The sequence below is a fragment of the Antechinus flavipes genome, chromosome 2 (assembly GCF_016432865.1).
Source record: "Antechinus flavipes isolate AdamAnt ecotype Samford, QLD, Australia chromosome 2, AdamAnt_v2, whole genome shotgun sequence".
In the NCBI taxonomy this organism is placed as follows: domain Eukaryota; kingdom Metazoa; phylum Chordata; class Mammalia; order Dasyuromorphia; family Dasyuridae; genus Antechinus; species Antechinus flavipes.
This window is the reverse complement of record NC_067399.1, coordinates 651,900,010-651,913,471: the sequence shown is the minus strand read 5'-3', so window position 1 is coordinate 651,913,471 and position 13,462 is coordinate 651,900,010. Positions and strand designations below refer to the sequence as shown.

The 13,462-nt window shown below is 42.9% G+C and overlaps 1 protein-coding gene across 1 annotated transcript in view; it reads right to left on the bottom strand.

The window, feature by feature from the left end:
* Nucleotides 1-11,558, bottom strand: part of UBE2Q2 (ubiquitin conjugating enzyme E2 Q2) — a 74,764-nt gene extending 63,206 nt beyond the window's left edge. The window contains exon 1 of the mRNA XM_051982431.1: nucleotides 11,319-11,558. Coding sequence (XP_051838391.1) covers nucleotides 11,319-11,492 — 174 coding nt within the window. The 5' untranslated portion in view covers nucleotides 11,493-11,558. The remainder of the gene's footprint in view (nucleotides 1-11,318) is intronic.
* Between the last annotated feature and the right edge of the window lie 1,904 nt (nucleotides 11,559-13,462).

The window sequence follows — 13,462 nt, the reverse complement described above, 5'->3', positions numbered from 1 at the left end:
TTTCTGCCTTACTACATTTGAGTTTGAGGTTTTTATGTCCTAATATATGGTCAATTTTTGTATAGGTTCCATGAACTGCTGAAAAGAAAGTGTATTCCTTTCTGTCTCCATTACATTTTCTCCAGAGATCTATCATATCTAGCTTTTCTAGTATTCTGTTTACCTCTTTGACTTCTTTCTTATTTATTTTCTGGTTTGATTTATCTAATTCTGAGAGTGCAAGGTTGAGATCTCCCACTATTATAGTTTTACTGTCTATTTCTTCTTGCAGCTCTCTTAGTTTCTCTTTTAAGAATTTAGATGCTACCCCACTTGGTGCATATATGTTTAATATAGATAGTGCTTCATTATCCATGCTACCCTTTAGCAAGATATAGTGTCCTTCCTTATCTCTTTTAATTAGGTCAATTTTTGCTTTAGCTTGATCTGAGATCAGGATGGCTACCCCTGCTTTTTTGACTTCACCTGAAGCATAGTAGATTTTGCTCCAACCTTTTACCTTTAACCTGCATGTATCTCCCCGCTTCAGGTGTGTTTCCTGTAAACAACATATTGTAGGATTCTGGCTTTTAATCCATTCTGCTAACCGCTTCCTCTTTATGGGGGAGTTTACCCCGTTCACGTTTATGGTTAGAATGACCAATTCTGTATTACTTGCCATCTTGTTAACCCCGGTTTATGCTTTCCTCCCTTCTTTCCCCTTTCCCCCCCTTCCAAGTATTAAGCTTGTGAGCACCCCTTGCTTCTCACAGCCCTCCCTTTTTAGTGTCCCTCCCCCCGCCTTAGAGTTCCTCCCCCTATCTTACCCCTTTCCCTCCCAGTTCCCGTATTCCCTTCCGCTTAGCTTATTCCTTCCCTTTCCACTTTTCCCTTCTCACTTTTCAATGAGATGGGAGAAGTTTCACCATAGATTGAATATGTCTTAAGATTTTTCACTTAAAGCCAATTCTGAAGGCAGTAAGATCCCACTATATTCATCCCCCTCCATTCTTTCTCTCAGATATAATAGGTTTCCTATGCCTCTTCATGAGATGTACTACCCCCACTTTACCCTTTTTCTGGTACAATGTCCTTTCCACATCAATTTCTAGAACAAGGTATACATGTATTCTTTATACATCTATATAGTCAAAATATAGTTCCCAAGATTAATCTTTACCTTTTTAGATTTCTCTTGAGTTCTATATTTGTAGATCAAACTTTTTGTTAAGTTCTGGTTTTTTCATCAGAAATAGATGAAATTCGCTTACTTCGTTGAATGTCCATCTTCTTCCCTGGAAAAAGATGCTCATTCTCGCTGGGTAAGTTATTTTTGGTTGCATACCAAGTTCCTTAGCCTTTCGGAATATCATATTCCAGGCCCTTCGATCTTTTAATGTGGATGCTGCCAGATCCTGGGTGATCCTTATTGTGGCTCCTTGATACTTGAATTGGGTTTTTCTAGCCGCTTGCAATATTTTTTCTTTCACCTGAGGGTTCTGGCATTTGGCCACTATATTCCTTGGTGTTTTGATTTTAGGATCCCTTTCAGTGGGTGATCGATGAATCCTTTCAATGTTTATTTTTTCCTCTGTTCCTATGACTTCTGGGCAGTTCTCTTTGATAATTTCCTGGAAAATAATGTCCAGACTCTTTTTTTCATCATGTTTTTCTGGGAGTCCAATGATTCTCAGATTGTCTCTCCTGGATCTGTTTTCCAGGTCTGTTGTCTTCCCCAGAAGGTATTTCACATTTTTCTCCATTGTTTGATTTTTTTGGATTTGCTTGACTGATTCTTCTTGTCTCCTCGAGTCATTCAATTCCACTTGTTCAATTCTGATTTTCAGTGAAGTATTCTCTTCACTCACTTTTTTAAAATCTTTCTCTAATTGTCCAATTGAGTTCTTTTGTTCTGTGGAATTTTTTTCCATTTCGCCAATTTTGTTTTTTAGAGAGCTGTTTTCTGTTTCCAGTTCACTAATCCTATTTTTCAAGGATTTTACTTCTTTATCCACTCTCTCTTTAACTGACTTCTCCAGGCTCTTTTCCCATTTTTCTTCTAGCTCCCTTGTGAGAGCCTTTTTAATCACTTCTATGAGGTTCATCTGTGCTGAGGAACAGATGATTTCCTCCTTTGGGGAATCACCTGGGGACTGCCTGTTTTTAGTCTCCTCAGGATTTAGAGTCTGCTCTCTATCTGTATAGAAGCTGTCAAGGGTTAAAGTCCTCTTCAGCTTCTTGCTCATTCTGTCTATTAATCAGAGATAAACTACCAAAGAAAAACAGAAAAAACTGGAGTCTTTCTTTGGCGGGGGGGGCTGGGTGTGTTATCGAGCTTCCTCTACAGACTGCAGGTGGCAGCAGTGAGGCACTAGCAGGACTGTGCTGCGCCTGCGCTCTGAGATCCCAAAGCGTGCTGAGTCACTGAGGGGGGGGAAGGAGGGGGAGCCAGGTCCTGAGAGACTCCAGCTGTTTGCGGTTGTATTCTTCAGCCCCGGTGTTTTTAGCTTCTCTGCTGGGCTGTTGACTTGCTGCAGGTTCCAAACCTGTAGCGAAGCTCTCCCCGCAGAGACGGCTACGATCACTCCCCACCCCCTCTCAGCTCTGCTCCCGTGCTCTCACTGCCGCTGCCCTCAGCCTGCGCCCGATCTAAAACCGCCCCAGCCCTCCAGTAAAGACAGACCTTTCTTGGCGGATCTCAAGGATGGCTTCTCTTGGTAACTATTTGTGGGTTTTTTTCAGTCAAGCATTGATTCAGAGGCTTGTAATGAAGTGGATAGTGAGAGAAAGCGCGGAGCTTATGCAACTGTGAGCCTCCTCTCCGCCATCTTAACCGGAAGTCCTTTTTTTTTTTTTTTTTAGATTTTTCAGTGTATCAGGACAAACTCACAATGGATCAACAATTACACTTTTCATAAGAAAGAGCAAAAGGTATTAGCCATCTGTTCTTTTCAGAGAAATCTCCTCCCCCCGAGCCAAGGAGAGTTACTAAGGATTATGGCTATACAGTATAACCTTTAAATTGCTTAGACTATTCAAAATAAACATTCCTTCTGGACTAAACCATGGCCATCTATAGAGCTGAGCTCCTGAGTCCAAACTCTTAGTTCCTTTTTATGGCTCTAATGAAACTACTTATCTTTGGTTTAAAGACCAAGAAAACTGAAGAATGAAGACAGTACAGTAAAGGGAAAACAACAAATAGCTAGAATACAGAGGAATTCTTCAGTGAGGATCCCTCCTCAACCACTTTGTACAACTTCTGAGAACTCTCCACTGCCTCCGGCAACGCCTAGAAATGATGATGATGATGATGATGATAATAGATAAACACTCTGGGAATTCTTAAAGGCCTTTTCATGTAAATTATCTCATTTTATTCTCCAAATAATCTTACCAGGTAGATGAGGCAGGTATTATCATTCCCATTTCACAGAGAAAACTAAGGCTCACAAGCATTAACAATTTTGCCTAAGGTAGGGTTGTTAACCTAGTGGCAGTGAACTTGGTTTTCAAAAATATTTTAATGATTCTATTTCAACATGATGATTTTCCTTTTCAACTCTATGTATTTCACACATCTGAAAATTATTCTAATAAAGAGTCCATAGGCTTATCAGACTACTAATGGAGTCTATGAAAGCAAGAAAAGACAAGAAAAATTGGCCTAAGATTATGAGGTTTGAGACCCAGATAACTTAACCAACCCAATGAGCTAACATTTCCATAAAACATAATCTTGAAAGAAGAGAAAACAGAAGAATACAAAAACTGATTAACAACTTTTTAAAAATTCCTCTAATGGCAGTAAAATCTTTTACTTAGAAGAGGATTTATGCTAGGCAAATAATAAAAAAATGAAAATTGAATTGTTATCTTGGTTATCAGGTCTGATGACCAAATCTCTTCATATATACCCTTTTTCGATAATCATCTCTAGATTTTCCAAAGTATAGGAATTTATTGACATAATAGTCAATAAATTTCTGACCATATGATCTCAAAGATCACCAAGTCTAACCAAGTCGAACAAGAACTGTCTTCTCTACTATCCCCAACTAGTATTCATTCATCTAGGTCACCAGATCTTTAAGCCCTTTCTACTTTTTGACAATTCCTTGTATTTGGCCAAAATAAGCTTCTCATAATCTCTGCCCTTTGGAGCTAAGCAGAACAAACAATCTTTCTTCCAAATGGCTGTCCTTCCCATATTTAAAGATAACCATCATCTCTCCAAAGATAAATTTCTACTGTTACTTTTTTTTTTTTTTTAATAACTTTTTATTGATAGAACGCATGCCAGGGTAATTTTCTACTGTTATTTTAACCAACACTCACCTGCCCTAGTTTTACATCTAACCCTCCATTTTGATTTCAAGTCTCTTGACACACTCCAGCTTAATATCTTTCCTTTATTACCTATTCTGCATAACTCCTGAAGTTGAAGATCAAATAAGATAATACCTGAGGATAATTCTTTTGAAAACTTTTAAAGTGCTACACAAATTTAAAGTTTATATTAATTAAAATTGGTAGCATTACGGGACATGCTCAAACTGTCACTTCCCTTCTTCTGGACATTATGACTATGGTCTGTGATTTCCCATGCTCCACACTTTTGTTTACATCCTCCTTTTTCTTGAAAATTTCATAGCCTTTCAGGTAAGTCACTTCTTCAAGCCTTAGTTTCCTCATCTGTAAAATTGGAATAATAATAGCACCTACTTCACAGGTGGCTATGAAAATCAAATGAAAATGCCCCTTTTTCCCCACATTTCCAAAAAAATACCTTTGCAGTTTCTGAGCTATTTTAGTCTCCTAGTTTGGGTGATTTCTTTAAAACAGTTAAGATTCCACAGAGAATGATTACTCCCATGGTACATTTACCTTGGATTGGCACTCTAGACAGACAGCAGGGCCCAGAACTAACTGAGAAAATGAGACAAGCCTAAGGCACATGTGAGGAACTGGACTGTTCTTTCAATGATCCCAAGCTGTTCCTTATCACAAAAGCCCATCTTTTGAAGCACAATTATCTCCCCATGATGCTCTAGGGCTGAGAATCATAGCACACCCTGATTTCAGAATAATTCCCATGGCAGGTAATACGACAGTGACTAAATAGGATGCAGCATATTGCCAAGGATAGCTTGCACAGGGAAAAACAGTATGAAGGACAAGACACAATGTGGGACAGTGGAAAGAGCCCTGCCTCTGCAGTCAGGGGGTGTGGCATTTGGCATAACATTTCATCTCTCTGGGCCTCAGTTTCCTTGTCTACAAGATCGGGATTTAGGAATAAACAAGGTTATTAAGACCAAGAAACATAGTACAGCCAAATGTTCCCTATACAAACCAACCTCCTGGAGCATGATAACCTCTTAAGGATCAGTGCAAAACTTCACACTATTTATGGCAAACAGCTTCAGATATGTAGACAACCTTAACAGAAAAGGACACTGATAAAAAATAAAATAAGACAGAAGGGGATTCCTTTCATATTTATGGTTCTAGCAATAAAATTCACAACCAAACAAGAAATGTTTAGTTATGATCACAAAAGACAAAACAAAAGAGGCCATTTTGAAATAAAATACATAAACAAAACCAATGTAACTAGAATATAAAGAACTGTCAGTTGGAGAGAGAAAAAATTTTTACAATATCTAAAAGTCTGATGGTCAAGATATATTGACACAAATTAAGAGCAAATTTCTAATAGAAAAGTGGTCAATAGAGAGGAACAAACTTTTTTTCAAGAGAAATGAAAACTATTACTGAGTATATAAAACCCCCTTTCAAATAATTAATAAGGAAAATGTTAAAACTCTGAGGTTTCACTTCATAACCAACACACCGGCAAAGAGGGAAAATAGTCGATGATGAAGGGGGATGTGGGGAAGATAGATTTACTAATAATATATTCTTGGCGGAGTTATTCAGTGTTTCAATTATTTTGGAAAATAAAATTGCAAATGAAATAAACATCTATTTCTGCCCTTTGATCCAACAATTTCACTACTATAAAGCCAATCTTTGATAGAAAGGTCCTACATCAAATGCACCAACCTAAAATACCATTTATCACCCTTCCGAAAACAGTCTGTAATTCTCTAACTGCTTTGCCTGTTATTTAATGTGATTCATTAATCCCCTACTTTCATGATTATTTAATATCAAACTTAGATCCATATCCTTCATCTCACCAAACATATCCTCCTTATTTTCATCCTTTTCTCATTCCTGAACCCCTCCCCCCCTTCCTATTTACCATTATAAATCCTATAGTTTTTTCTAAATCCAGCTCCTGCTTCACCACTTTTGGTGAAGACAAGAGACTGCAAACTACAACCTGAAATCCAAATCCAGTCTGCCTAAGAACTAATAGGTAGCAAGTTAGCCTGTAGGATAGAATTTAATAACCCCTGCCCTAACACAACATTATTTTTACTTTAATTTCTCAACAGTTATGAGAGTTACTGCCGAGGAGATAACTTTAACTAGATGGAATGGAATTCCCATCCTCTTATTTTACAGATAAAGAAATTTGAGACCCAAATTTTTAAAAAATTCATTCAAACCAACATTAATGGAAGGTCCTAACTGACAAAAATAAATCTCTGTCCTGATGGTGTTTATAACTTAAGCTAATAATGACAATACTAAGATGAGTGATATGGGATTCACTATGGTAAAGCTCATTTATTGGGGAAGAAAGGAAGGGTAGATGACTTGAAGAGAGATGATGATGCAAGGAATGAGATGGAGGGAGGGAGGGAAAGTGGAAGCAGGAACCTAGCTTAGAGGAAGACCCTAGAAGGCAGAAAAGTAACCACAGAAGGAGAATTCAATTCTATAAATAGTTATTAAGTACTTACTCCATGCAAGGCAAAATCCAAAACAAAACAAAAACAAGACAGACTGTCCAAAAGAAACTTGCATAGGCACATAAATAAGTAAATACAAGATAATTTGAGGTGTGAAAAAGCACAACCTAATAAGGGGAATTGGAAACACTGAATCACTCAACATACAATATTTATTATGCATCTACTGAAGAGATATAAAAGCAGATAATCAAAAGCAACCACCACATATGAAATTTTCCTATGTGTCTGAGAAGAAAAACATAACAAAATCACTTGAGATGACAGCATGGAAGGGGTATTCACCTCTTGTTTTTCCAAGATAGGAGAAGCTTGGTAATGGACAAGTGCTAGACATAGCCACTTCTGCCTCAACTCACCACCAGCCATGTGACCTCCCATTATTGAACCTCATCCAGAGGATGGCACATGCCAGGCAAATCATGCATCCTCATACCCAGATAAACCTTAGGCAGGGCACTATCCTCCAGACCAATTCTGCTTCAAATCCAGACCCCACAACAATCACTGAGTGGAGCAATCACTGTGGAAAAGGGGAACATTGTTCTTGCACCAACACCAACCTTTGACCAACTATTGGTGACGGCAGCGAAGCCCAAGAATCCTGGGAGTGGTAGCACCCTACACTACTATCCTGCTTCCAGCACTCTCAAAGCCATCCTGTTCACAAGTCTTGTGAAGATACAACCTGACAACTTCTTCTAGGGTTCTAAGCTGTAACTACTGAAGGCCCAGAAAAGGAACTTCTCATCAAAATCTCTGGCTTATTGAATGATTCAACACCAAATTTGGAATGATTTTATCAGTAGAAGTAACAGTAAATATGATGCATTTCCCACTGCCCCCCAGGTAAAACCTCCTATGTGTTATCTCTCCCATTAGAATGTATGCTTCTTGGAGGCAGGGACTTACCTTTCTATTTATATCTCCAAGACTCTGCACACAGTGGGCACTTAAGTGCTTTTTCATTCATTCATTCATTTATTCATTCATTCATCCATCCATTCATTTAACTGTAAAATTGAGAAAATAGCAACTACTTCAAAGGGTTGCTGTGAGGATTTGATCCTTTGATTTGATCAAATTAGATAATTAAACCAAGAGCTCTGCAATCTCAAAGCAATAACTAAATGTGAACTCAAGTATAAATGTAGGCAGAAGAAAGTGACTGAATAGAAGGGGAGAGATTGAAAATGGAACAATTAAAAAAGGTTGGATGAAGCAGGAGATTTGTGTTCCAGTCTCACTACAAATGAGATAATGTAAAGAAAGTTTTTCAAACCTTAAAGCACTAAATAAATCTCTGGTGGTGGTGGTGGTGGTAGTAATATTCATGTCATTTAACCCTGTTAGATCTCAATTTTGTCATCTGTAAAATTAAGCTGTGGTCTCAAGAAAACTGCTATAGTCCTTCTTTCTAGTTCTATTAATCTACAAATTTAAGATGAAAGAGAATAAAAGTATGAATACAAAGAGTATGGTTGAAGGATAGGATGAAATCAAGGATATGGGTTTAGAAGTTAACCTCAGCAAGGAAGACGACCTATTTCATCATCTGGGATGATAGCAGAAAGCAAGCAGTGGGGGGAGGTGAGGGAAGGGTCACAATCTGATACCTTTAATTTTTCAAAAAAGTAAGAGTAAGGTCCTCTTCTAAAGATTTAGGGGAAGAGTTGGAGTGGAATTGTGGATTTAAGTAAAGGCCTGGAATAGTAAAAGCAGCCTTTTGGATAAAGATGAAGATAGTACAAATGTTGAATGGATCTAGTTAGCAAAGTCTGTGACTGACAGCTGAGCAAATCAGGTACAGAGTCCACAGATGTTAAGTATTAAAAGGGTAGAACCCTTGCTAGAATAAGAGATTCAAGAATAGAAGAATGAATTTTTCTTAAACAATAAAAATTGGTTGATGACTAGGGTCAAGAATGGATAGAAACAAAAAGCAAAGCCAAAATAGGGGTAAGAGACTTGAGGAAAGGGATGAATCAAAAGACAAAAGGTCACAATTAGGGAAAAAGAGCAAATTTATGAGAACAGAGGGATGAAGAGAAGTTGAAGGTAAGTCTGTAGTCAGGGATCAATTTCTTTTAAGTAAGACAGTTAAAGAATGATGATGAACTCCAATGTGTGAGGAGGGGAGGGAAGGAAGAGGTGTGTGTGTGAAGAAAAGTGGAATATAAGTCACAGTTCCTGAGAGTCTTCCTATTTCAGTCTCATACCTTCATAAAGGATAGCCTCCATGCCTAAGCAAGACTATGGGTAAAGAACTATTGGTAGTTTCACACTCCCTTATTTTAAATAGAAATTCATGACTTTTTTTTTTTTTTTTTTGCAAGGTTTTGGTCCCTCTCTTTAATCCCTCAATGCTCTCAAAACTGTCTCCTCTGGCAGACTTCCTCATTACATAGTTGATCTAGTTCCCCTGAGTCCTTCCATCTTTGTTTTCCTTGGTGTATTTCAGCTTCCTCTTCCAGCACAATCATTATAATGTTACAACCCAAATTCGATTACTGTGCTGTCACGAATAGAGAAAAAAGAGCCTTAAAAAAAATCTAGCGATGCCATTTTCATTTTTTCTCTAGCCACTGTCCCTTCATGTTTATTTTTAAACTCTCATGGGATCACAAGTGGGCTTCCTTGGGTCTCTCACCATCCATTATTGAAGCTTCTATCTTCCTCCACCTTGAGGTGATAAGAAGTGATACATCACCCTCCCCAATCATGATTAAGTTTTCCAAGGGATTCTAAAGCACCACTGCCCTTGGGTGCCATGTTTGTTTGGCAAAAATCAAAACATTTGCCAGATGAGGTAGTTTCAATGATTTTGTCTCCTCATTGTGATAACTGATTTACAATGACTAAACTTCCTGAGGAAATGGTGGTAGTCTGTGCCAATCCATTTCCCAGCTTTAAGAGCTTGTTCAAATAAAATAGGTCAGGTTGCTTCAATGGAGTTGCCTCAATTACATTCTGTGTCTTATTTTTATTCTTTTTTCCATGTTTGGAATGCTACTAATATTTTCTCTAACAAACTGACAAATGACCACAGACAACTGTTTCAGAAAAGATTCCCACACTGATGTAAGCAGTCCCTTCCTGACTCAGAAAATCATTTACTTTTTTTTGCCAATTATTTTGGCCTCCCAATCCCTTTTTAAAGCATTTATGAGGTTTACATGCAGATATGTTTGCACATGTTCAGTCTTTGACCCCTATTGTTTCTTACTTCTGCACAGGGCTCAAAGCTTCTTTGCTCCAGTGTCCTGCTCTGTAAAATGAGAGTTGGATCAGATGGCTACAGCTCCAGGCTACTTACCCTATGAGGATGATGACAGGGGGTGGAGTGGAATGTTGGCAGGGCAGTCAAGTCACTGAATCAGAAATATCCTGGAGGGTATTTATTATAGGATGACGATGACAGAGTGACTTCTAAGTTTGTTAAATGCAAATCTGAAACTAGTAACCCAGATCTCTCACCTCCTAGTAAGAGTGGATAGAGAGCTGTATTTAGGCATAAGGAAGACCTGAACCCAAATTGTGCCTCAGGCAAACCAAGCCCTCCCTCGGCTTCAGTTTTCTCACGAATAAAAGCAGGATAAAATCGCTATACCCACCTCAAAGGCTTGTAGAGCTTAAGTCGAGTTAATATATCAAGTATTTTTGCAAATCTTAATTATTATAGTGCACACTGCACAACCTATCTCACACAATACAGGCTCTGTTTATAGAGTATCTTGAAATGTATGTGTGTACATACGTATATATATACACACACACACATGCACACACGTATATACATACTCGAACACAGACACAATGCAACTAGCCTCTAAGGTCAGAGGTCATGCCTTCCACTCCTTCGATGGAGGTGAATGCAGCCCGGGACTCCCGCTGGGGTCTGCACAAAACAACCTCACCTCAAAGTCTGGTCGGCATTATTTAAAAAAAAAAAAAAAAGTTGGGTGCTGAAAAAATTGATTCCAGTCAAATCACAAACAGTGAACGATTTTTAAAAGGATCAGAATGGAGTCCTCCGCTGGGGCCAATAGGCCAAGCACGAGTTTTTGTTTCAGCCCAAGTCCAGTCCCACGGGCATTTATTTGCCAGTGATGGCCTCTGGGGAGGGGGCTGCGCCCCCGCCCCAGGCCCCGCCCCTGTGGAATGCAGACCTGGGGCTCGGTTCCCCCTCCCTAGGCTCCCTCCGGGGTTTTAAAGGGCTAAAAAGGACGAAGGCGGGGCGACTCACCCGCCCGCGGAGGGAAAGGGACCCTGGGAGCCCCCCGCCACCCCCCGGGGTCAGCCCGCGGTCACAGCCGTAACGCGGGAGGGGGGGAATGCCGCCCCACCCCCTCCCCTCCCCCCGCAGAGCCCCCAGCCAGGCCTTGGCGGCCGTTGGGGGTCCGCGCGGCCCCACCCCCCCCGGGGTCTCGGGTCCCACCCCCCCCAGCTCACCGTGATGTTGCAGTGGATGGTGAGCGGCGGAGGGTGCGGGCTGCCCGGTGGCAGCAGCAGGAACTGGCAGTGCAGCTCGTCCAGCTTCCAGCTGACGATCCGGAACCGCTCGTGGTTCTTGTCGAAGATGGACTCCAGGAACTTCAACTCGGCCTTGAGCCCTGACACCGACATCTTCGCCTCATCTCCGGGGCATGGGCAGGGGGAGCCCCGCCGTCCCGCCCACCGCCGCCGCCGCGACCGCCCCGCGCCCCGGCCTCCGGCCCTACCCGGCCGCCTCGAAGATGGCGGGGGCGCCCGCGCCTCGGCCCACGGCGGCCGCTCAGGTGGCGAGACCGGCCGGCCTTGGTAAGAGACCCCGCGGCGCGAGCCCTCGCCTGCCCCTGACGCCCTCCGCCGCCGCCTTCGCCGCCGGGAGAGCCTCGGAGCGCGACCGACGAGCTCGACGACCAGCCCGGCCCTGCCCTCCCCGGACCGACCGGCCCTGCCCTCCTCAGCCCGCCCCGCCCCGCCCCCTCCGCTCCTCGCGCACCCGGCGCGGGCGGCACGCACGGACACCTCGCCGGGCCCCGCCCCCACACTCTGAGCCCCGCCTCCTCTCTGTCTCACCCTATCTCGCTGCCCCCTTCCGTCCAAGCCCCGCCTTCCCTCCGGCTCATCCTATCTCTCCGCACCCCTGCTCTTTAGTCCCCGCCTCCTCTTCGTCTCACTCCATCTCCCCGCCCCCACTTTCCGAGCTCCGTCTCACCCTACCGCCCAGCCCCCCACCTTCCAAGCCGCGCCTTCTCTCACCGTCTCGCTCTATTTCTCCCCTCCCCCACCCTTCTAGTCCCGCCTCCTCTGCGATTCACCCTATCTCTCTGTCCTCTTCCATCCAAGCTCCGCCTCTGACCCACCCCATCTTCCCCGCCTCCCACACGTATTCTGAGCCCCGCCTCCTCAACCTCGCACCTACCGCCCCGCCTCACTCCCATTTCTTCCCGCCCCCACCTTTCAAACCACGCCTCTTCTCTTCTCAACACCCTGGCCCTTCCCACTATCCCCCCTTCCCTCGCCCCCGCCTTCTCTCCCTTTAGACCCCTTTCCCTTCTACTGTAGTCCACTCTCTAGGACCGTCTGGCCTTCCTTCTCCGAATGTACTCCCCATTTTGTATGCCGTCGATCCCGCCCAAGACCAGACCTTTCCACAAGTCTGCCCCTATCACTTTTCAGGGACTCACTCTTAGAATTGTTCTACTTTTGGGGGTCCATGATGATACTTCTTCACTTCCTCTCCTTTTTAAAACCTAATTCCCTTTGAGCCCCTAAGTTGCTATGAACCTTCCCCTTCTGGCCTTTCCAGAGCTCTCCCCTTCCCTCTGCGCAGGGTCCTCACTTGCCTGGACCCATCTGCGCCCCTTTCCTTTCAAAAGCAGACCCATTCTTTCCGGGACTTTAAAACCCTTAGAATGGGAGCCCTCGGAGGGCACGGCTGCTTCGTTTAGCAAAGTGTTTAAAAGCGCTTGACAAAGGCTTGCGCACTTCCTTGGATCCTTCGTCTTTCCCATCATGTGGCTCCGCTCTCCCCACTTTGCTCTGCGTTTAACATCCCTGAGTCCACACACACTCGCGTGACTGCTTCCCTTACCTCTCTTCCGCCGCCTTTCTCCCCTCCCCCACCTTAGACTCCCCCTCCTGCAGGCAACTGCCTTTTCCACCAAGACCAACAAGCGTTTATATAAGCACTTGCTACGCGCCAGGCACTACACCAAACGCTGCTACTTACCAAAAAAAGGCAAAACTAGCCCCTGACCTCAAGGGTTCACGTTCTGAAGAGGGAAGACCTGGGTGGGTACAAGACTAAGCAATCTGGAAGAGAACAGACCGGTTCTGATCACTCTCCCAGGTGGCAACGCTTCTGGCAGGGGTCGTGCCCCTCTGCGGGTACCTTCTCCTTGTGCATCTGTGCAAATATGTTCCTCATCTGTGGGGCCTAGAGATAAAGATAGGTCTAAAGAGAACCTCCAAATCCAGCGTCCATATTTATTTCTGATCTCAACCAGTGCAGGTGTGTAGCATGTCACCAAGTGGCTGTAAATCACTTCCCTGGGGTTCATTCTCCTCCCTAAAATGAGCAAGTTAATAACTAGAGCTGATAAATGCGT